The sequence below is a fragment of the Coffea arabica genome, chromosome 2c, assembly GCF_036785885.1.
Source record: "Coffea arabica cultivar ET-39 chromosome 2c, Coffea Arabica ET-39 HiFi, whole genome shotgun sequence".
NCBI classification, from domain to species: domain Eukaryota; kingdom Viridiplantae; phylum Streptophyta; class Magnoliopsida; order Gentianales; family Rubiaceae; genus Coffea; species Coffea arabica.
In genome coordinates this window covers 30,898,981-30,924,653 of record NC_092312.1, presented here as the reverse complement: position 1 = coordinate 30,924,653, position 25,673 = coordinate 30,898,981, and the positions used below count along the sequence as shown (strand labels likewise).

Genomic DNA, 25,673 nt, shown 5'->3' with positions numbered 1-25,673 from the left:
TTGCCGTGCATGTACAGTAACTTGCTGGACTGCTATAATTCTTCCGATGCTACAGTAAAAACAATTTTTTCTGAATTTTGTTCCGATTGAGCCAGCTTGAATATCTTGCCTCATATTTTAGCAGATTGTTACAGATAACTCTTATTTTGCCTCTTGAATCATTTTGTCAAAATCAGGTTCTTGTATTTTCCATTGGTTATTAAGCCAACGTTTGTGCAGGATTAATCTCTGAATTTTTCTTCGCCTTATGAAGCTCAAGTCCTTCAAGCTACGAACTGTATTGTTTGTTGGTTTTGAAGCAATGTTGTCATGCTGATGTCGAAGATGTGGAGGAATACGTTGTCTAGTTTCAGTGTTGTAAAATACAACATCGAAATATCGGATTCTGTCCTCCTTGCATTGCTGTTTGTAAGAATAATAATCTTTTGCAACAGGATTATTAATAAGATTGCTAGGTATCCAATTGTTGATTGGGTTCTCCATTTTCCTACAAAATAGAATTTGTTAGTTTTAAGGGTTTAGAGAAAGGTAGGAGGGCATTAGGATCAAGAAGTTGAGGTATAATACCCTCATTTATTGTCAGGTAAGGAATAAGTTTATGAATGAAAGGTATTCCAAGAATAACATTGTTGGATAATCTTTTGACTAGAAAAAATGTATCTGGAAGGGATAAGGAAGAAAACTGGATTTGAACATTGGTTAGTTTAAAACTGATATCAAGTTTAGATCCATCGGCTCCCCTTAGAACTTCTTTGTTTTGTTCAAAGAATTGGGGTGGGATAAGGTTTTCAAGAGTACAGCTTTGGTCTGTCCCAGTATCAAATAGGGCCTCAGTTTCGATTACATAATTATTGTTAATTAGTAATCGGATTTGGACCAAATGATCCTTGTCTTCATTAGGTTTTTTAGATAGTTGTTCTAAGAACTCAGAACCCTCCTGGTTGATAGGTTTTTTTTTTGAGGTTTGGTTTTGGAGAAGGCTGTTAAGGTCTTGTTTGGCTTTGATTGATCTAATTTCTTCTTTAATTAGATCAATTTCTGTTTGGAGGTGTTGAAGAGTCAAAGGTTTAATAGGTTTGGAGGGAAACCTATCAAGAATTTCTGTGAGATTGTAGGTTTTGAGGATTCTAAGATCTCTGGTTAAAGGATTTGAAGAATTTGTGTCTTGGTTCAAGGATTCTTTGAATTTGTCTAAATAGAGTTGTCTCTTCTCTATTTCAGGAGTATCTTCAATGATGTCAAGAAGAAGGTTTTGGTCTTTTGTCAAAACATTGATGGTGTGACCTCCTTCTTCTTTATCACTAGTGGGTTGTGAGGAAGAAGATGTTGAAATATCATCTTCCAAATGGTTGAGATAATCTTCTTCTTCTCTTTCAGAATCAATTTCTGAATCAATCAAAAGGTTTGAAATTTGGATTTTGACCTGGTCATCTAAATCCAAGGTACTAATCTTTTGGTTAAGTCTACAGTAACGAGCTATATGCCCGGGTTTATGGCATTTGTAGCAAACTGGAGAAGAGTTTGGTATTTGAGGAAATTGTATGGGTAAAGGTTGTTTGGGTTGATATTTCTTTTTGTATATGGGTGGTTTTTCAAGATGTTTTGTTGGCTTGGGCCGTTTGTGAGGTTTTTTGTAACAACTAGGTAACCCAAACTGTTCACAAAAGGATCCAAGGTCTTTTCTCCTTTGGGCTCGATCCTTTGCGAGTTGTCTGAGCATTTTGTCTTGTCTACACACTTTGAGTGCAACTTGTTGAATCTGACTGGTTAACTGTCCATAGGTTATTTCTTCCCATGGTATAGTTTCATTGTATTGAGTCCTTAATTCTTCTCGAACAAGGTCTCGTAATGATTTTGGAAGACCATCAAGGAATTTTTCTTTCCAATAGGCCTTGTTGCCATCTGTCCTGGAGTATATTCTGGTTACGAATGTATCCTTATACCATTGGAAGTCTGAGAGACTTTTGCATTTGAGATTGTTTAACAATTCCGATGATTTTTTCCTGAATATCCCTGGATCACCAACAAATGTTTTTGCAATAGTGAATATTAAGGTTGCCACCGCATCAGAGATAGTGTCTTCATCTCGAAGAATTGGTTCACCATTAGTATGCACCTTGATAGCATTGAGAATGTTGTCTTTGTCTTCTGTGGTGAGGTGTTCATCCCACCAACCTTTTAATTGCCCAGTAAATCCTGTTATTAGGATATGAGCAGCTAATTGGTCAGTACAGCCATGTGATGTCCTGTAGGCTGTTGCCACCATTGTCATTTTTGAAGGATTGTAAGAATGTTGTATTCAGAAATCTCATCTATACTCCATTCATATATGTTATTGGCATTATATGAATTTTACAAAATATTGGGTTTTCTTCAAGAAGGATATCTGGATAAGTGGCTTTGGAGTAGTATAGTTTTTGTGGATTTTTCCAGTTGGTAATCAGATTTTTTGAAGAAGAGGGTTGATGTAATTTGTTTAAGGTCAAAGACTCTTGAGGTTCTTTGGTAATGGTACAAGCTGTTTGACTAATACTTGCAGAACCTTGGTTATTTGACCCTTGTTTGGATAATGGGGTAGAGAAAGATTGTTCTATTTTGGCTATTCATTTTTCTAATTGGGTTAAGGGTTTGTTTTGAAGTTCTTTTTGAAATTTGGTTGGTATTTCATGAGGTTTGAAAATTGGGTTTGATGAAGAAGTGGTTGTAGAAGGAATTTTGGGAATAGGTCGGGTTAAAAGATATTCTCCAAGTGTTTGGAGATGCTTATTGGTATAGTTGTTTTGCTCATAAATTCTCTAGATATCCTTGTTATTAATTGCTCCTTCATCCTGGATATTTTTGACCTTGAATGGCTTGGCATTAATTTCCCTTGACTTGTATGTGAAGGTGATTGACTTGGATGGTGGAAGTTGTGCTTGGATTTCTCCTTCAGCTATTTGCCACTTTGTTACCACATTTGTTGTTTGCGAAAAAGGATAATCAATCCCTTTTCTTTGTGATTATACTTCAAACCAGTCGAAGAACTGAATATGTTGTTTTGTTCTTCTAAGAAACCCATAGAATTCTTCTTGTATCTTTTGTCGATGTTGTCCCTTGTATTTGTCAAAGAACCACATTCTTTTTGAATAATTGTTGTCAGCATAAAATTCTGTTCTTATATTTTGTTTATCCAAAGAAATCACCCTTAACTCATCAAGTTGAGGACGACTCTCTGTTATTGAAGAATATGTAGGAGATCTAGAAAGTCCTTCTTGCTCCGCATCATCAGAGGATTCATCTTAGGCCTCTGAAGGAGTAGGTTTGCTGGCTGCATACCTTGCCTATGGAATCTTAGAAGAAAGATCTAGATCTTGTAGTCTGGTTGAGATGGAAGGAGTCAGTGATCTGTCTGAAACTGACCTTCTTGCTGTTGAGTATCTAGGCATATCGATGCCAGTTGTTGATAAAGATGATGCCCTGAAACTCATAGATCTGTTAAATTTGATTTGAACAGCTCCAGAAGCAAATTGTTGAATGCTTGAAACTGATATATTTTGTATTGGATTTGCCGGAGCTACTTCGGGAAGAACCCAGCTTTCTGGTAGTGAGATCTGGTTCCAGGTGATAGATCTTGGAACTGTAATCCTAGATCTGGCCAGATCTGTTTGGAATAGGACTGTTTCTCCTTTTTGTAATGTCTTTAAGGCTCCTGTCCTGAATGCTGAATTCATAACTTTGTATTGAATTCTATAAATGATAGCCACAGGAAGAGTCCCAGTTTTGACTCTATAATTGGCAGTTTTTATGTTTAAAGTTAAAGTATCTAGAATATTTTTGTCTTTTAAAGAAACTGTAAAGTTTGGAAAACAATCAAAATATACTGGTCCTCCACAAAGACTAGTTTCTGCCATACCTAGGAGGGAATCATTGAATTCTAGAAATTTGCTATCTCTAAGACAAAGGAATAGGGATGTGTCAAGTCCTTCTCTTGTCAAAGATTTAACTGCAATTTGTACTAATTCAAAATGAATATAATTGTATTTTTCTTTATGTTTTTCTATTGTTCTTTTGGATAGTAATTTAATTTCTTCATGATCAGCATCTGAAGCTATAGTTTGTTCTACTATTTTAATTGTATAATCCAAAGTAGAAAACATCCATTTTCTTTCATATATATCAATTTGAGTATATTTTGGAATTTCCCAATTGTCTATGTCTTGATTGACATCTTGTATATGAATTTCTTCTTTTAGTTTGTTGTTTGAAGAAGAACTAGAAGACGCAGAATTTGTTCTGAAAAAGGATGCCATACGTAATGACAAGTAAAAATAAAAATAAGCTTAAATAAATGAATAAACTTTATATTCCTCTTCCCTTTGGCACAGAATCCTTCAGGATCCATGGAGGATAACCATTTTTCTAAACAGATTATAAAGGATAGTGTGATACCTACAAGAAAAGATCTAACCTTTTTGAAAAAGATTAACTATACATGACGACCATATTTTCATCATAATAAAGATAGTAATAAACCTACAAGAACATATCTAAATCATTTGAGAAAGATTAACTATGCATGATGACTATATTTCCAAACAAAATTATAAGAATGATAGTAAAAACCCATTTTCCCTGGATCTGATCTTGTGACACTTCCCGTCCTAGAGCATCACACCCTAAGAACCTCAACGCCCCTACAGAGCCAAATTCCTCATGGTCTTACCTGGACCGGACGTTGGCACTTACTGGATCCATGTCATTTAATCAGATCCAAAGTCATGAAATCAAAACTATCAAAATTATAATAAACTTGAATACATTAGATAGTAATCACGAAGTTAACCAGTCTCATCTAATCAGATCTAAACTTGTAGATCTACACTATCAGTAGCATAAATAAAGAAAAATGGTAATCACGAAATTAATAAATCTCATCAGGAAGATTTAATCTTATAGATCTACACTAACAACATCATAATAAGTAAAGAAAGATAGCCATCACCCCACTTCCCCCTCTGGCTCTGATACAAGTAAATGAATATGAATGTAGGTGGCTCAGCCAACCATTTGATTGAATGATATTGAATGTAAAAATAAAAGAGAACTTACAAGGATATAAAGCTTGCACAAGACTTGCTCCTTTGTTTGATTAAAAACTAAAATATAAAAACTAAGAACTAGTTTGTAGAGAGAAGGAGGAGAGTTTCTTCAAGCTAGAGAGAGAAATTGTTTTGAAGGAATGGTGTGTGAATGGTGTTGGGTTTGAGGAGTATTTACAGCAAAATTTTTCGTAGTGCTACAGTACCCGCTACAGTGTTTTTACTGTTGCTCCGCTACAGTACCGCTACAGTGCTTTTGTAAATATATATATATACATATATATATATATAACGTAATACATATCTGTAAAATCTTTAGAATAATTAATGTGACTAATAGAATTTTAAATGAGGAGTTTTCACATGAATTTGGGACTTACAGGTCTAGGCGTTTAATCGTCTACTTGTTCGATGGCGACATCTTCTACTTCTCCTCTACTCTTAGTTGATTCTTGCTCTAGGGGAAGCAGACGAAAGAAAGGTGGGGATGGTGTTATTTTCACTCTATGGTTTCGATAAAATTTTAAACCCTAGCACTACCCACTAGTAGGTGGTTATATAAGAGTTTTAGTTTATTATGTACTTTTTTCCCATCTTATCTCCTTACTAACCCTAATTTATCCTTTACCCCATTCTATAGTTATTTTATTTATTTATTTTTTTAACCCATAGTAATTTTACCTTTTTAATTAATTGGGAAAATAAAATGATAAAAACATGTGCAAAAACATGGGTTTTACAGGTTTGGCCTATATATTGGGCATTAATAATTATTGCCTTTATCTTATTGTAGAAGATAATTAATTAAATGCATAGAAAACAGTTATTTTGGTTCATAGATATTTTACTTTGACTCTTTATAAATCTTCTTCCCTTGTACATTTTGCGTATACACAGATTGAACTTTGCTTCTAGTTGTTTGTTCGAAATAACAAAAGAAGTTCAAATTCTTTTTTACTTTTAATTTCTGTGATACATAATATGAAAAATGTCCAATGGAAAATGGTTTGTTTTTTTTGTAATTATAATCTCAAGTATGATGATTAAATGGTTTATTTGTTCATGTGGATCTATTCTTTATTCTAAATAGTTTCTTATTGGTATATGTTGCTTTACTGGTTTATTTCTTAAATTTTCCTCAGCCATATGGTAAACATATAAATTATTAAAATTCTTTTGGACTATTTCTTTATTCACTACAGAAATTAATCATTCATTGTCTAATTTCCTTGAAACATACGCAAAATAAGTTCAAGAATTTACCTAAATATTCATGTATTCAAGAAAATCGCATAGGTTCTTTCATTACAATGAGATTAGAATATCTTATGACTCAATTTCAAGAAATGAAGCGCCGAGTTTGCGACTACTACCAGCCATGTCTAAGTTATTTTTCGTTATTCTTTGTCACTTGAATTTTCATTTGGATAGCGGTAGTGATTTGTGCCTACTTTCTTTTTCAAAATTTTGCTTAAAATAATGACTGACAAAAATAACATATTTTATCAACCAATAGTCCTAACTAACTGAAACAAAAATGACATATTTTATTATAATGATTAATCCCGGTAAAGGTTGATAAGGTTTCGTGTTTGAATGTTAGTGAGAAGAGAGAAAGAAAGGCCATTCTTTGACCATTTTTAATCAAGAATGTCATTTCCAACTCTCAAAAAGTAGAGAGTTATTCAATTTGACTAAAATGAAATAGTATCATCTCCGAAAATCTTATGAATAAAATTTTTTTGTGGCTAATTCTCATTTTTCACTAACATGCACGAGCTGTGATAATAAAATAGTAGAACTGCTAGCTATATATACCAATCTCCAAGATTGTGTACCACGATAGAAATGGTGAGTGATTGACCTAAATACTCTGTTAAGACCTTGTATCCTCAGCCATTACCACATTTGTGTAGATTGTCATATCTATAGTTCCACACCACATTGCCAAAGGACACCGTATTGTGACTCGGAATATCACTTGAGATCCTCGGTGACATGTTTTCTATGCCAATTCAATGCCACCTATAGTATTGCGCCAAGTGTCCTATTATTATTTACACTTGTGTTAAACCAAACCAAGTTGAATTATTTAAAAATTAAAATGTAAATAATAACAGGACACTTGGCACAATATTATAGGTGGCATTGAATTGTTATAGAATATATGTCACCGAGGATCCCAAGTGCACTTGTTGGGCCTATGTATTTAGTCCTGAGACCAGAATTTTACACTTTCGGCATTTCACTAACTTGTACTAATTCTCAAAAGCATTGCTGGTGCACTTTTTGTTTTTATTATACGAAGAATTAGCAATGACTCCAAAGGTAACTTCAAATTTTCATTCTCATCATCCTCTTGCACACTGTTTTCTCCTTTCATTGCTAAAACATTTTAAAAGGATTGAAAACTATAAATTTATCAAGAAACAAAGATGACTTGCAAACTTTAGGAATCTAAATAACTTGTAACCTAGTAATCAGTGCACTAAACTCCAAATTTGTCCGTGCATAATGCTAAGGGAAGATTCGGAAAGTCCAAAAGATAAGGACGATTGGTCTCTTTTTTATTTTTTCGCAGCTAGAGATCCTGGTTATCATAAAATTTATCCTAAATACACTAGGCAATCAAGAATTTCAGATACAATTAATTCTTTGAGAGGATTATTTACCGAGTTTAAGAAGTTTCTTTTATTAGTATTTAGAAGAAAAGACAATTAGAAAGTAAATAGCCTAGAAAGGTTTCATTTTCAGTCAAAATAAAGCCTATAGAGGCTCATTATTCTCATCTTGGATCGTTCTTCCTTTCTTCTTGATTCTTTTTTTCCTCATATTTATCTTAGATCCCACATGCACTTATGCCCATTTCTAAAAGTTTTAGGATAAATTACATATAACCCACTATGATTTTACATAATGCCAAATGATTTCCCAAAAGTTTCAAAATAACCATGTAACCCTCTGTGGCTTTACGTAAAGTGAAAAATTGATAGAATGCACAATTAGTTTTGGCAGTTAGACTACGAGCACTCTAAAAGTGCATATGATGAATCATAATACCCACTTAGCGCTCCCTATAGTTTGCATAAATATCCTAATTACATCCCTGTGATTTTGCATTTATCCATGTAATTTCCCTATGATTTTGTACAAGGAAGCTGAGTCATTGAAGCTAAGTCATCGTTTGATTTAGCATTTAAGTGAGTGTACTATTAGTATTTCAACTAATGATGTTACATAGACTATTTTCTATTAAATTTCTAGTTCATGTGAAACTATAGAGGGTAAAATGGATATTTTAAAACAATAGCGGGGTTATATGGCAATAGATGAAACCACACGAAAATTATTAGTAATTTATCCAAAGTTTTATTTCATATTGTCAGAATAACTCATAATCAAGTATATTCTTATTTTTAAGAGTAAAATACCAAAAAACTCTTTATAGCTTGCTAAATGTTCAATTTAACTCCCTTTTGTTTAAAAACCTACACTATAACTCTATGTGATTTCAACTAAATTGAAAATTGGATGGAAAACATCCAATCTAACGATTATATGCGAAATATCAATATTGTTTCTATATATATGAACTCCCTATGGTTGGTCAAATGTTCAATTTAACTTCTTCTGATTTGAAAAATTACATTATGACTCCTTACGGTTTCGAGTAAACTGAAAATTGAATAGAAAGCATCTCACATATGGTAGGGGCAATATTGACATTTCACACAGAACTGTTAGGTTTGACGCTTTCTATGCAATTTTCAATTTAGTCGAAACCACAGAGAATTATAGTGTAGGTTTCCAAATGAAAGATAATTAAATTGACCATTTATCAAACTACAGGGAGTATTTTGGTATTTTACCCTATTTTTAATAGTAACACTCTTTGACGCTGCAATACTGTTAAAGGGTTCTCATTCTCATGTTCTTTAGTTCATCTAATAAGCTTGTAATTTTAAAACATTCTCATTGTCATGTTCTTTTGTTCCTTTAGTAAGAAGTCATAAAATTTGTTTTATTTATGATTTTCATCATGCTCAAAAAAATATGTTGCTTATACAAAAAAAAAGTTAAAGTTCAAGAATTATCTATATACAACTTTAATTAATTGAGAAGCCTTACTTGTTATAAAAGTTAATTTTTTTGTAAATAGTTTGTTGATCGTTGAAATTTAGAGTTTTCAATGGATCATACTTTTCAATCTATTGATATACAATACGATTAAAAGGCTATTATAGCATCTTAATATCCTTTAACCTGAAAGAAACCATTTACATAGTAATAGGATGCATTTTTTGTTATTAGATTTATGATTATTTTGCCTTTGATTCTAGCCAAATATTGTGTTAATTAATAGATTCTACTTATATTTAGTTAATGGTGTTAATTGTAGGAAAATGAGCAAAACGCAATTAAGAGGAGCAATTTTTTAGTATGTGAAGAATTAGTTTGATGGTGGCACGATCGGAACCTGCTTTCAAGTCCAAAAGAATCGAGAATTTACAACACACAAGGATTTCTTAATTCGAATCAGCTATGGGTACTTTTGGTTGGAGACTTGGAAGGCTTTGACTATCGCTGTTAGTAGTAGTATTGGATTAGAAAACATGAACATTATCTTTTGTAGTTTCTTTTTTCTATTTAGGAAAATGTTTTATTATTTTTAGTAGTAGACACGGAGTAGGAAACAAGGGGAGAGGAAGTTGGCTGGCTTCTTGATTAGTACTTTGGCAAGAAACAAAATTCATGATGGGAGCATCAGGAGAAGGGGACGACCGCTTTCTGTCTTTTCTTTCTTGGGAGTTTTTCTATTGCTGAACACTTATGCGAACACTCTCATCCAATTCGTGCGGATTTATCCTGATGATGCGCAACTAAATTCCTCTTTTCTAGTCAAGGATTAACAAAGGATTCGGTTCAACTACATCTATGAGATCTAATTATTTTTATTGATTTCTTAGAAAAATCGTTCAAAATGCTGTTTACATTTTGTAAAATAATTTTGTCCGTTCCTCACTTTTAAAAATATACTTTTACATCCCTTACAAATTTACATTGATCAAATTTGGTTCCTATCTAGATTTTCGATTCATTTTTTGTCGGAATCCACCACATGCGATCATTTTTTAAGGGCAAAATTTTCAAATCAAAATTTACATAATCCAATCCATATTCCCTCACATTTCACAAAATGAATTTTTTTGTCCCTCATATTTCACAAATAAATTATTTTGTTCCTCACATTTCATAAAATAAATTTTTTCATCCTTCATATTTTACAAAATAAATTTTTTCATATCTCATTGATCATGTATATGAATAACTTTTTTTTAAATTCATGTATATATTTATTTAATTTCACCTAAATAATATGAATAGCATGAATATATCTCTATTTGATTTCGCTTGAATGTACTGTTCACTCATGTTAATTTCTTTTTATTTGAAAATTGAAAACAAATAAGATATTTAATTCTAAATATTATCAAGTGTTTATATTGAATTAAATTTGGATAGAAAAAATAAACAAAGGAAAAGTATAACAAAGAGAAGTAAATGATTGACACCTTCAAATTTGGGTAAAAAATTTCAGCGGCCACAAACTATTAGTTAGATCAAGTTTTGACCATCAAATAATTTTTCGTCACAAATAGGCCACTCAACTAATTAATCAATACACCCGTGACCATTGCATCGATTAATGCTCTTAATCTATGAAATAAGTAGAACATGTGGTGAAGTGTAGGAGCAGTTTTGACCACCATTTACATGATTGAAAGCAAAACCATGCCACGTGTTCTGGTTATTTCATAGATTACAAGTATTAATTTATGCAATGGTCATGAGTGTACTAATTAGTTAGTTTAGTAGCCAACTTGTGACGAAAAATTGTTTGATGGTCAAAACTTGACTTGACAAATAGTTTAGTGGTCGCCAAGGTTTTTTGTCCTTCAAATTTTAAGAGTATCAGAAGGCACGAAATTCAACTGTTGGTTTTAAGGGTAGCGAGTAAAAATTTCAGATTTAAACTGCAATTTGTTAGCATGGCTATAGAATTTGAGTTAAGATCGATTAATTAGATGGCCTTATTACACAACTCAATAAATGAATTATTACCAAAATAGAAAAGGCTACAAATATTGAATAAATTTACATGGTGAAATCAAATAGATACGTATATGTGTATATATGGGTTTAAAACAAAATTGTTAGATTTAAACTCATGTATATATCTATTGAATAGCATATATATAACTACAATTAATCTATTTAGGTGAAATCAAATAGAAATATTACGTGCTATTCATATTGTCCAGGTGAAATCACATAAATTTATACATGGATAAAAAAAACTATTCGTACACATGGTCAATGAGGGATGAAAAATTTATTTTGTGAAATGTTAGGGATGAAACAATTCATTTTATGAAATATAAGGGACTATAGATGGATTATGTAAATTTTGATTTAACAATTCCCCTAAAAAATGATCACATGCAAGGCACGTGATGAATTCCGACTAAAAACTAGATGAAAACCTAGGTAGGGACCAAATTTGCCTAATGTGAATTTATAAAGGATGTAAAATTACACTTTTAAAAGTGAGAGACGAAAAAAGTCATTTTACAAAATGTTATAGACATTTTGAATGATTTTTCCTAATTTCTTTTATTCATTAGTATTTGCGTGTTTTCTGATTTAATTTCTCATAGTTGTTTTGTTGTTTGAATATCAAGGGCCTCGATATTTAATTCAACTTAACAAACTATTGCCAATTAGGGCAATTAAATCCGTAATTGTTTAATTGTCTTAAATTAGTGGTGTCTAGTGTGATTGGTTTCATGTTAGGAAAACATATGATCTAATTTAAATGAACTCTCATAGTATGTTTGTTGATTAGGATAGGATTTTTCTAGTTTCTAATGCAATCAATAAATTAAATTCTACTGGCGTACCTAGGGTTGTTTTTTGGTTAAGGAAGTGATTAACAGGCATACCTTAACTATCGAGACGGTAAGGAAAAGTTGATTGTTATTACTTATTTGGCAACTATAACCTATTTATTAACGAATAAAAGAAATAATTCTTGAATCAATGAATAGCTGCATGAACCACTTTTGAAATTATCTCCTTGGCTAGGACTTGTGTATTTATTGATTTAATTTCAATTCTCTTCTATTTGCAAATTCTTATTTAAGTTTTTTGTGTAGTTTAATTTCAATTTTCCAAACTTCCCCAGTTAATTTTCACTTGAAAAGAAACGAATTTCCCTCAATTCCTGAAGAGACGATCTTACCCACCGCTATTCGCAAATTTATATTTTTGTTAAATAGGTTTTTATTATTGCATATGTTCAACACTTGTCACATATGAAGATGTATACCAAGCTATTCCAAAACATTCTTGTGTGCACTATCAATCTACAATTGACACGACTCCTGAATTATCAATTCATGGTTGGCGTGATGTTGTAATAAGCAATCTTTTAATTCGTGAATTTTGATTGCCACTACTTGATTATTTGCAAAATCGCTACATTAAAGTTTAGAAGTTGCAATGTAGATAAAACACAATAATATGTTATATTACTAAAAGCATATAAAAATCAAGTTTGGAAGAAAAACCTATATGGTATAAGAAAGATGGAAGAGTGATATCCTTCTACTTCATCCTTTTCTTCTTTAATCTCGTGAATGCTCTCCCTCTGTGTGATTTGAATTCCAATTGATACATACTCCTATTTAATACTTGTCTTTTAGATCCTCAATAGCTAGCATCCACCAGCGAAAATTGAAAAATAACATAAAGAGTAAAGAAGTACTTTACATCAAAAAGAGTTCTTAAACTAAAGTTATAAAGCCGTTGCTTTTGCTATTATTTATCTGAAAGTCAATAAATCATAACATAAGCTGCTAAGAAACGTGAAAATTTATCATGTTTCTCTGCCTCATCATGTTACTTATTCCAATAAATGATAATTAGGAGAGGGAACGTGTAACAAATGTTTAGCTTTGTATGTACGTATGTGATTGCTAATCAAGTGGTTAAATTTGATTAAGACTTGGCAACTGAGATTGTTTTGCTCTGCCCTGCACGTAATAGGCTTCTAAAAGTAGTCATAACTGATTCCCTTGAACTAAAATTTGGACTCAACAATTTACTCTCCTCAAAAGTTGTCTTCTCTGCACGTAATAGACCTTTGAAAGCTGTCTTCTCTACACGTGATAGACTTCTGAAAGCTGTCTTCTCTGCACATAATAGACTTTTGAAAGTAGTCATAAGTGATTCCCTTAAACCAAAAAAACTTGGACTCAACAAATTTTAGGAGTATGGAAATGGGATTTACGTGTAAGGATTCATTAAGAAGACTTATGACTCTAATTGACGGAAGTAGTTCCCAGTAATTAAATGAGTACGACAAGTTATTAGTAGTAAAAGAAGTTAAAGATGTTTTAGACGTGTAATAATTTCATTAAGGATATATTAGGTGTTACAAAAGAACGGAAGAACACGATTACATTGTATAATAATAAATAGATAGATAGATAACTGCACAGAATTGGACAAAAGCACAATCGCTTACAAACTTACTCAATTGTCATTCTGCACTTTCTAACCAAACATGACTAAACAGAATTATAAGAAGCATATTAATCGATCAGCGGCCACCAGAAAGAACAGAATCAGCAATGAAAGAAGAAGATTTAGAACATGGCTTCTCCGCAGAAGATGGATAGGAGCTAATAAAATGATTAGAGCCATCATAACCTGCAGATGCCAAGCCATTTGCAGTTATACCAAGAGATGGAAATTCAGGTGGTTCCGCAGAGCATTCCAAGTAGAGCAGAACTTGCCGCATGCTTGGCCGAGCAGTGGGCTCAGAAAGCGAGCATAACAGACCTAGCTTCAACACCAATTCTGCCTCCTCTATCACATAATCAGCTCCGAATTTTGGATCAATCGCCTCAAGAATTTCACCTCTATTCCAGCATGAATGCACGCGATCAACCAAAACCACATCCTCTGTGGGCGCTGCTGGCTCGATTGGCCTCCTCCCGCAGGCAACCTCAAGCATAAAGGCCCCGAATGCATAAACGTCCGTGCCTGTTGTGGCCTTTCCCCTTCTATTAAGCTCAGGGGCAAGGTAACCAAGAGTTCCCACTACATGGGTAGTCTGTGGGGCAGTTCCATGATCATATAACCTTGCAAGCCCGAAATCTCCTAACCTTCCATTCAATTCACCGTCTAATAATACATTGCTGGCTTTTACATCCCTGTGAATAACTACTTGCTCCCATTCCTCATGTAGATAAAGCAATCCAGATGCTACACCTTTAATAACTCGAAATCTTTCGTTCCAATTGAGGGTGTAATCCTTCTGGTTGTATAAGAACCTGTCCAGACTCCCATTGGACATGAATTCGTAGACCAAAAGCAACTCGCTCTTGCGCCGACAATAACCCAAGAGTGGCACCAGATTTCGATGGCGAAGACGGCCAATACTAACTATTTCAGCCACAAATTCTCTTATTCCCTGTCTTGATTCATGAGATACCTTCTTGACAGCAACCTCAATGTTGTTTGTTGGCAGAACTCCTCTGTAGACCTTTCCAAACCCTCCTGCACCTAGTAAATCTTTATCTTTAAACCCTTTGGTGGCGGTGTATAAATCTTTGTACTTGAACCTGTGTGGTCCGTAAGCAAGTTCCCATTCTTCCACCACTTCTGCAAACTTCCTCTTCCTCCTTACATAGTAAACTACTCCTGAGATCGCAATTGATGTTGAAATTACAAAAATCAGGGGCAAGCCGATTGTCAAAAGTTGAGACACCTCCTTTTTTCCAACTCGAGGAAGCTTTGGAAGCCTACTGAGATCTAGCCTTTGTGCAACCCCATTTATCTGGAAGCTCCATCCCAGGATATAATGGGATGTTGGTCGTGAACCCGTGGATGATGAGAATCCAACATACATTTTCCTCTTCAATATTGGTGAAAGATCGTAGGACAGAGTCAAGAGAGAAGCATTTGGCTTACCTTGTGACAACGGAGCTATTGTAACATCTATTTGCTTATCCAACCCATTATATTCCACCCAAATTTGAATTGGCTGGCCACTAGTAAGACTTATATCTAAATCTGAACCATTACTAGCCTGGTATCCTGCTGGCTTTGCTGCTTTAGACCTTAAACTGTTAATATCTATACCAACATGATTGTCATTGATATCACCGAAGTCATTGGTCTCGTCAGTGTCCAGCTCCACCCCGAAAACGTGATTAGTGGCATTGCCATTGTTGCTTTCATTGAACAGGCCCAAGAATCCCTTCGATTGAGCCCCTGGAAGACCTCTTGTTGGTGCAATCACGAAAACAATCCCGTGACCACCTGCCAGGGTTGGAAATTCTGGCACCATAGCGAAGACGAAGTAGGTGGAAAAGGAGAAAGCAGAACTGTTAGAGGTGTTTTTGAAATTGATGGGATTGGGAACAAAGGCATGCCCCATGCCCCCTTTTTTGGAGTCAGATGTGTTGGTCAGCTCAAGGATGCCATTTCTTCTGATTCTTGCTGCTCCATCAAGAATCAGGTTCGCTGATTGGAACTCGTTATAGCTGAATCCGGGATCGTTCAAGGCTGCGCATCCAGCCAGTATACACGCCACCACCAGTACTAAAGTTGTTTTGAGTAACATCGTGTAATTAGGCTTGTTCTCTTCTGTATGCTATAGAATTTATCTTGGCGCCAAATGAGTTCTTCACTAGTCTATAATAACAAGAATAAGAGGCTACTGTTCTTTTCACCTTCTTTTTTGGTTTTCTTCCTTTCGTGTTTTGATGAAAAGGATAGTCAATCCGTATGTTCTACCGCAACGGATGTTCTGTCCCACACCTGTGCCACTCTCTGTCCCATTTTTTATTATATTGCTATTTTTCTTACATAAACATCATGTTTTAGTTCTTTTTTGTTTCCTTAAAATCTAATAACTATTAATTGAGTAAAAAATAAATACAGCAGCTTCAAAAAAGTAATACATAATAAAAAATTAAAAATATAGCAGAAAATTCTTAAAAAATTACATTTTTTATGCATTTTAATTTTTTGAGTTTATTAAATTTTGTGTATTACTCAATTAATAGTTATTGGATTTTAAGAAAATAAAAAAAAAACTAAAATATGATGTTTTGTAGGAGAAATAGTAATATAATAAAAAATAGGACAGAAAGTGGCACAGGATGTGGGACAGAACATCCGTTGCGTATGTTCTACATAAATGCGACTTCAAAATTTCTACATTCAACCGTCAAAGACTAGTAGGCGAATGGAAATTTCGCAGCATGTCACTGAGTAGTATCTAGATCTCCAACCTTTTTTTATTACTCCGCGTACACTTGCATTGCAGTCTTCCCCTTGATGCATAGGTGACTGCCATTGCAAAATTTGATTTTTCAAACTACGAATTCTAACCTTTATAGGAAGTATAGTTATTGACCTTTCTGTATGTGCATTCTTCGGTAAATTTTACCTAAGACTTTGAAATTTCAATGGTTATACGTAAAAGAAGGTTATGAATTTTTGATGATTCTCAAAATCCTGTTTAGCCTGGAAGGACATAAGAAATAGAGGTAAAGAGATTTTACAGATGATTTTTTTTATCTTTTTTTTTTTTTTTTTGCATAGACCAACTAATGTAAAAGCGACCAAATGTTAATTGCATGTAATTTGAATAGGTAGTCAGAAAAACCTGAATTCATAACAGATCAAAATGTTTGAGTATAACTTTTTTTCCAGTAAAAAATAAATAAAACCATGCGAGACTAGTCAAATATATATTGCCTCAATGAATCCCTCCTTAGTCATCAATGTCGTAGACTAGGAGTTCATCCGGATTAAGGGCAGGGAAGTTGCCAATTAATTATTAAAGTCTGTGCGTTCAAATTGAAACACAATTTGTTCAACAATAAAATTTGCTTTAAATCAGTGTAAGTTTAGAAATTATTTTTGCAAAACCACACGTGGCAAAATCCTAGAGCATCAAATACTTGGCGAACTTAGATCAAGGCCTTTCAAATTCAGTTTTATCCAATTCAGTCGGTTCTTATAATTCTCATAGTAACTTTTAGCACAAACTCATACGATTTTGATGTTATCATAGTTGTTATTTTAATTTAATTGTATGAATTGACAAATTTATATCTACATCGAAATTGTATCAATTTTTTGCACTAAATGTGACAATCACATAACGGGACACCACTGAACACTCCAACTTGAGAGGTTATGATGCGGCTGACTTGCCAATGTCCAACCACGACCATTTAAATATGGGCTAGCCTTGGAAACTTCAAGGCCAGACTGGCTGAAGACCTAGGTCCAGGGTCCAGTCCAGTCCCAGTCATCATGCTAACTAGTAGCCCAAAATTCTAGCCGTATGGCCAATCTTGATTTTGACAGTAACAAACAAAACAACTATTTAAATATGGGCTAACCTTGGAAACTTGAAAGCCAGACCCGGTGTAGACATAGGTCCAAGGTCCAGTCTGTTCCAGTTCGGGTTATCATGCTTGATAGTGGCCCAAAGTTCTGGCCACATGGCCATACTTGATTTTGAAAGTTACAAACTTAACAATTTTATTCCTACGCTGGCAAAAGAAGAAATGGTTTACATGCCAAACTCGACTTTTGAGAATACATAACATTTCTGAAAACGGTTAATTTGTTTAGAGAGAAAATGAGACAATGAATAGAAATGCCACTATTGGATATCTACATTTGTGTCTTTTAATTACAAGCTAGCTAAATCTACACCTTCACAATCTAAATTCACATCTTTATAATCAGTTGACGGAAAAATCCCTAATATTTATGGGGCTTTGATAGAAAAATTTTCAATAAAAAAATTAGTTTTTTTTTGTGAAAATAGATGGTGCCAATTTGGATTTAAAATTTACATCATTACGAATGATCTTAAAATTTCTGACCTTTTTTCATTCACTTTGATGACATTTTTTTTTCCTCTTATTTGGTGGAGAGAATGTTTTATATCGTTTTATCATGTAAGAGGAGATAAGAGATTTTTTTAAATTGTGTGAATAAAATATTTTTATCTTTTTGTCACATTGCACTTTAATGTTAATTAAAGTATAATTTTAAAAAAACATCGATGATTAGGATGATGGTATCAAACAATTTCAATTAATTAAAATTTATAATTGATTTTTTAAGCATCTTTTGTTGCATGAAAGACAAGTTTTTCTATTGGAAAAAGTTTCTATCAAACTCCTATGGGCTTTATTATCATCATAATGCTAGAGGTGTGGATTTAAACTGAGGGAGTGTAGATTTAGCCCCATCCTTTACATTATTCTATCAACTTAATGATTTAGAAGAATTATTTAATAGTATTAACACGTAATTTTCCTTTCACTTATAGACTTGCACCATGCCAAATTAAAACTAGATTTGGTCACATAGTTTTTAAGGCCATTGTACATCTTAAAAATACCAATATTTTCATTGCATACAGGTAGTTAATTTTAAGTTTCATATGAAACATACAAACTAAATCCAGATTCCAAGATATCACCTTAAACTCCAAATCCTAACTCAAATGGTCGCGATAATCTGTTAATGAAGTATTGAATTAGTAAAAACTACAAACAATCCAAAAAAAGGCGCTCTTAGTTTTATTTTTCCTTAAGTTCAAGAGAAACGGGTACGTTTGGGGAATTGAATTAGAATTGGAATTCCAAATCCTTGCAATTCTTTCGTTTGAAAAGTGCATAGAATTGATACGGAATTTATTTGGAATTCCAAAATTCTTTGTTTGAATGAGAGAATAATTCATTAGGAATTAGAATTGTTTTCATGAAACATTTGCTTACATAAAATTTTTCTTTTTTCTTTTTTTATATAATAATTTCTTTTTTTCTTACATTTAGCTAATTTTTACTAAAAATTTAAAGGAAAAAACCAATTTGTACCTTTAATAATTTACTTTTTCTTGCATTTAGCTAATTGTTACTCAAGCTTTAATGAAAAATGCAAATTACTTCATTTTTTGGCAAATTATCAGCCAAAACCCGACACCGTCTAAGATATTCAAGCAAAAATTACAACCAACAATGACAATATAAATAGAAAATATTGTAACAATGATAATATAAATCGACACTTGCATATCAAGAACAGAATACTTGTGCTAAATTGCTTGCTTAAACAACCATCATAGAGATAGAGGTTATATACTTTTTTTTTTTGTCAAAGATAGAGGTTATATACACTGTAGTGGAAAAAGTAGCCCTCATTTCTAGCTACTTTAACATTGAAATGGTTTGTTAGAAATCGAAACTTTTGGCCTCTGGAAGCAACACCAGCCCTAGCCATTAGTAGTCTCTTGGCGTCTGAAAAAAGCAAACATTGATACAGCCAAATATTGATATAATACATGACTACTATAATGAAAAAAGCAAATTACTTCCTTTTTTGCAAAATACCAGCCAAAATCTTGATAAGCCTCAAGAGCAACAACCAGCTGAGACATTCTGGCAAAACCACAACCAACAATGACAATATAAATAGAAAATATTGCAACACAAATTCACGATTCTTTAGAAGAATGCATTCTCACAAAAAGTTTAATAAATGTATTCTCGCTAAAAGAAATAGAAAAATGTATTCTCGCTAAAAGCCTAAAACAAGCCAAAGAGAAAGGTAGCCCTTTTGAATTGTAATAGTCCTTTCTAGCTTCAAAGTAAGACAAGAATTCAACCAATTGTGGATTTCATAAACACAAAACAAAGGAACCAAGCCATCAGCTTCAACATTGAAACACCAAGGCACCACCACTTTCCTCCTCCTTGCAGACCTACACAGCCTTCATGCACATCAAAAATTCATTGGTCACGTCAAAACATATTGTCCACAACTGCCTTGGAAAGTTCTTGCACAAATATAGTCAGCAAATGCACCAGCAACATTCCTTTTCCCTGTATGAAATACTCCTGATTTTTTACGTGGTTTAAGACACAGATGCCCATGCCAGTTCACAATGTTTCCATGTCAGGTAAGGGTGACTGTAAAACTGCATAAGCTCAATGCTAAATTAAGACCATTTTCCTTTGACAAATAATACTTGAATAAGGACACAACAACCATTTTGCTTTAGCTGTAGAGCAAATGTACCATTTTCACAAGAAAGGAAGCACCTGCCTCTAGCTTTTCCTCTTGCTTCTTAATATCATTTTCATCTAATATTCAGCACCTACCAAGAAATTTGACAGGGTCACTAATTTGCTACAACAAGTTTACAATAATCTCACCTCCTTTATAGAACAAGACACTACACCTGGTGTGAAAAGTTAACAAAATAAGGTTGTAGAATAATAGGCTTAATCATTGGAAATTGCAGTATATCCAAGGCTTACTTACAGATGTTACTTTACAAGCAGTTAGTTTAAGTTCTTGTTCAAGTAGACCAGGCTCTGCTTCATTTATAAATTCATTTCTCCACTACCCTGTAATAAATTCAATCATGGGATTATTTGTAAAAGTCATTACCGTTTATAACATACCTCGTCGCTAATTTTATCATACGCCAACATCGAAATTAAGTTTAAGCTTTGGCATTTATAACATATATACTTCATTGCTCGAGTTTAACTACTATTATACACAAAAGTGAAATTAAGTTGACTAATTTTTACAAAATTTGCCGTCAACTTGACAAGTTTTTCACCATTCAAAAGTTGTGCAAAATTGAAATTAGAACATCTACTTTACAATCATATAACATTAGACAGTCATGAAAAACACTACATCAGATTCTCACCCAAAAAAAATGAAAAACACTACATCATAGATCATATTGGACATTCATCACCTACCTGACCAGCAGTGAGCTAGCCTTGAATAGTAACTTGATTGGCATAACAAAGTATCTATCCGTGATACTTCTTAGGGGTAAAAATATGAGGACCCGTAAAATTTTCCTTGTTTTATATCATTTAATTCTATTCCTTTTCATGCATTTTCTTTATTTTATTTTACTACCTTAATTTTCTAGACATTTTATAAGTGAATATAGTTTTCAAAACATTTTTCTAGTATAAGTTAGTTCGAGTTAATTTGGAAGTATATTAAGGACGTGGAACCCGCTAGTACGGTAAGTGCGATAAAATTTTGACGACTAGGTTAAGTTTCGTATTGAAGGATATTATTTTACAAGGTGCTAGAAGATAATTAAAGATTAGTTATCTAGGTTAAGCTTGGTAGACAGAGGGATAAGAATAAACTTAAGAAAGGCCGAGTGTCATGAAACCATTAGATGGGGACTTTGACCAAATTTTTTTACCTTTACTAAATTTTGACCAAAATTCATCTTCATTTGCTTGCTTCTTGGCCGGCCATCAAGAGAGAAAAGAACAAGAGAGAAACATTCATTTTAACTTCCAAACTTGCTTGAATCTTAAGATTTAGCCAACCACTTTGCAAAATACTCCATAAAAGTGTTATTTAAGTAGGTTTGGAGGATTTGGTGGAGTGATTTTTGGAGAAGAAGCTCTAAACTATTATCTTTCTTGAGTTTATAAGGTACCTTACTTGGTAAATTCCCTTTTTGTTCTAAGAATGGTAAATTAGTGACTTATAGTAGCTAAATATGTGATTTTGTGGAAGATTTCATGATTTAAAGTAGAGTTTGATAAATTTCTGATTTATTAGTGAATTTTCTGATTTTATATGATAATTGTGGGTTGGCCATGGAATGATAGCTTGATATGGTGTGAAATGGAGCTTTTGTGTGTTAGTTGTGGTTGTTTGCGGAAAATTTCAGAATTTGCGCAGAAATTTCAGTTGTAGGGTTTCAATCTGCCCTGTTCTTGCATTGCATGTTCGTCCTTGAAGGAGGCCAAATAAGCCTTGCCCAAAACATGAAAGTTATTGGTAATTGAGTTAACTAGCTATTGGTAAAATTTCAACTCAATCGGAGCACTGTAGCTTGTGAAATGACCGAAATACCCTTAACTGCCCACAAGCCTTGTTTCACGGACAGTTTTCTGTTCTCACTGAGATTTCAATTTTGACCATAAAAATGCATGATTTGACTTTGGAGATCTTCATAAGAAATGTAGGTATATGTCTTGGCTTCGAAACGCCATAAGATTCGTTTCAATCTGATAAGTGTAGCTATAGTTGTCCTTATTGTGCCGAAAGGTGTGTTTTATAGTCTATGATTTGTATGTGGTTGAATTGAGATGACATTGGTGTGATTGTAGGATGGAAAAGTAAGGAAATGTAGGGGATATGCTATCCAAATTTTGGGAATATTGGATTTCTTCGAGTTTGGTTTGGTTTGGGATATATAAGAAGGGTTTTTGGGGTTGTTCGAGCCCTACGTTTTCATGTTACCTTTTCGTTTCTAAAATCATGTTTTGCACCCTTGCATTAGTAATTATTTGGAGAGGTATATGACTTGTAGTCGAGCCTCAATTATGCATCTTATTTTGCTGGATTTGCAGCTGTGGGAACCATAATTGTTTCCCTTGGTTATTCTAGGATTTCTTGGTGACTAAAGTCATACGTTGGTTGACAACTTTTGACGTATCTTTACGTGAACTGGTGAGTGTACCATTTCCCTGATTTGTTATTTAACCGGTTTACCCGTACTTATAATTTGTGACTCGATTAACTGTGACTCCTGTTTATTCTATATGAGACGATGGTGTACTTTATCACACTCATGTCTCTTGCTTGTTTACTAGTTCCTGTATCAATTTGAACTTGTTATCTATGCCTGTTATGATGTCGTTTGGAAGTGTATCCAACGACCTTCCTGTTAAACCTGAGCTCAACCTCATGGGGAGTCAATTGAATCGAGCTAGCAAAGATTTGATCGAGGAAAATTGACAATCCATGGGTGCCTGCTCTTGGGAAATCTTTGGGTATTGGAGACTCTGGATTTTCGGTATATTCGAGTATTGCCATTTCTGTTCCTGTTTGGCGTTCGGGCCCGGTAAGGGGTATGTTTGGTGATCGAAATTTTGGCGTAAGCGGAGTCTACGGACATGTGTGTTTCATTAATCGTTGACAGAGGTTCAACGAGACTAGATCAAGTATTGCAACGGGGATTTGGCTCCTGAGAGCCACCTGTATCCTTTAAATTATGGTGTTCATTCATTTCTTGTATTTGATGTGTATATGTGCCTTAAAAGTGATTTCTCATGATTTCTACTATTTATACTTTTGGTACCTCATCGTTATCCTTGTTTTTCTTACAGGGAACAATCTTTTGGAACTTCGATGTTTTGAAGAATGAGTTGAGATAGTTAGAAATTCTTTTGTTCTTTTGGTATAGCTCCTCGACAATTTGGAAACGCTAAATGTATCTTAATACAATGTTTCCTTTTGGGTTTGTAAACTTACTAATATGTATATTTTAAAGAGTTTCCTCATGTTTATGTAGCATATGTATGTGGGAATGTACATTCTCTTATGTTAGACAAAGTTTACTTGTATTTGGTTGGATTGTGGACGAGTGCGGAAGTTGAACGAGGAAAGCAGAAATTTTGGAGGTTACTGTTCATGGAATCCGGCCAGTTCTTGGCCGGATATCTGGCCGGATATGCAGGGGAATTTTCAAAGTTGTGGGATGAGCTATTGCCTCCAATCCGGCCAGGAATCCGGCCTGATATCCAACTAGAAACCGACCGGATTGTGACGTGGCAGCGGTACTTCCATTTCGTTTTGATTTTTCATGGGAACATTGTACCAAAGATTTATTGTATCTTTTAGTTCAGCTCAATTGGGTTCTGAATGTTTATCTTCTCGAAATTCTTTTGAGCGTTTGGTAGGGTTTACGTTTGTTCCGAATCCGTAGTCCATGTGAGAGTTGAGCAGGCGGTCCGCCGACCCCTTTGGTTCGCCTTAGGGTGAGGTAGAGCTGTCACAAAAACAAAATGCGCATGGGCAGTCCTAAAAACAGGAACACCAGCTGCCACAATGAGGCAATGCAAAGTTACATATTGGTAGCATGGAGTACAATCTTATAGGTGTGCAGGACAAGTGAAAAGGACACAAGTCTGTTGAGCAGAATACAAAAAGAAAAACGAAATAATCTTCCTTCGCTCTTCAGTCCAAAAATTCGCCCACTCTGCTTCTCTAACTTAGTAGAAAACCAGTATACTAGCTTATAGTGCATAAGCAGATTGGTGTTCAAGGTATTCCGAATATTTGTGAATAACTAATGCATGCTTTTACCATAAAGCGTGCAAAAATTGAAGACAAGCAACCATTTTAGGAACAATTAACTAGCACTTAATCAGTAAACGTTGCCACCCATACAAAGTATCTCAGTTTATTGCACCAAACTAATAACTGGATAGTTAGTAATTATTCAAGATATATAGTTTACTAATTGGCATCAAGAATCCCAATCAACAATAGCTCATGCTTATAGAAATAAAGACCATGAAGCAAACATCTCAACATTTTACAAGAGATGACAAATCAACCAGGGAATTGATTAATATTTAAATTAATGCCACAATATACCATTAGACACAGAAAACACCACAATCTTTTTGAAATAAAATTAACTTTTGATGTATTTGGTTATTAAGCCTTCAGAATTTTTTCTATACACACTTCACATGATTTCATATTCAACTACAGCTCAGTCAAAACCCATTTGGAAGCAAGCGCCTCCACTAGAACCTAGAGAGCTACTAATGTAAGAGCAGATATCATTAATTCCTGCTTAAGGGGCCTTAAACCCCTCCTCTGTAACCCAAAAAAAAAAGAGCAGATATAATTGATGTGTAGTGCATTGCAACATGAAAAAGAGTAGGGAAATGGGCTATCACATTCTTAAGTGGTATCTGCTCACTATTATTGAAATAAAAACCAGAAAACACTACAAACATAAACCCTCTTCCAAGACTACCATCTCTATTCTAAAACACAGAGATAACAAAGGATGATAGTCAATTAGCATTCATCATAAGAAAAAATAGACATGAAAACAGAACAAACCATTGGAATGTGTCCAATGAAACAAAGCTATGTAATAAAGCCCATAACCAATGATTAATTGAAAAAATTTCAAAGATAAAGTTACCTTTCACAAGCCCTAAATGTGTGAAATTTGGGGAAAGCAGAAGAGCTGAAGCAGAGAGTCCAAAACGTCAGGCTGAGAGGAATAATGGTGATTACAACAGCAATGGAGGAGTGGCAGAGGCAAGTGTAGAGACGGAGTGACAAAAATTGGACGGAGTAGGTCTTGTGATGGGCAAAGTGATGGGCGGAAGGTGGCGGGATTGGCAAAGGATGGAGGGAGTGGCCAGAGAAATAGAAGGCAGGAGAGGTTAGTGTTGAAGGTGGAAACGATGGTGGAGAAGGAGCAATCGGAACAGGAAGCTATTTCTTGCAACTTATGTTTGACCCGATTTTAATTTTTGACCCATGTTAGATCCGGTTTAGTTGTGGAATTGGAATTGGAATTTGAATTCTTTTGGTCCGGTAAAGAATTCAATTTATGGAATTGGACCCCATAGAATTCAAATTCAATTCTAATTCTTTATGTAGAGCAGAATCCAA

At 33.9% G+C, this 25,673-nt stretch overlaps 1 protein-coding gene across 1 annotated transcript; it reads right to left on the bottom strand.

Moving 5' to 3' along the window:
• Positions 1-13,632: 13,632 nt before the first annotated feature.
• Positions 13,633-15,933, bottom strand: LOC113723049 (L-type lectin-domain containing receptor kinase IV.1-like). The gene has a single exon (XM_027246315.2). The coding sequence runs from the start codon at positions 15,772-15,774 to the stop codon at positions 13,744-13,746; it is 2,031 nt and encodes a 676-aa protein (XP_027102116.1). The 5' UTR covers positions 15,775-15,933; the 3' UTR covers positions 13,633-13,743.
• Between the last annotated feature and the right edge of the window lie 9,740 nt (positions 15,934-25,673).

Excerpts from the sequence above, each read along its gene's own strand:
- LOC113723049 (XM_027246315.2), bottom strand. The coding sequence starts at position 15,774 with ATGTTACTCAAAACAACTTTAGTACTGGTGGTGGCGTGTATACTGGCT.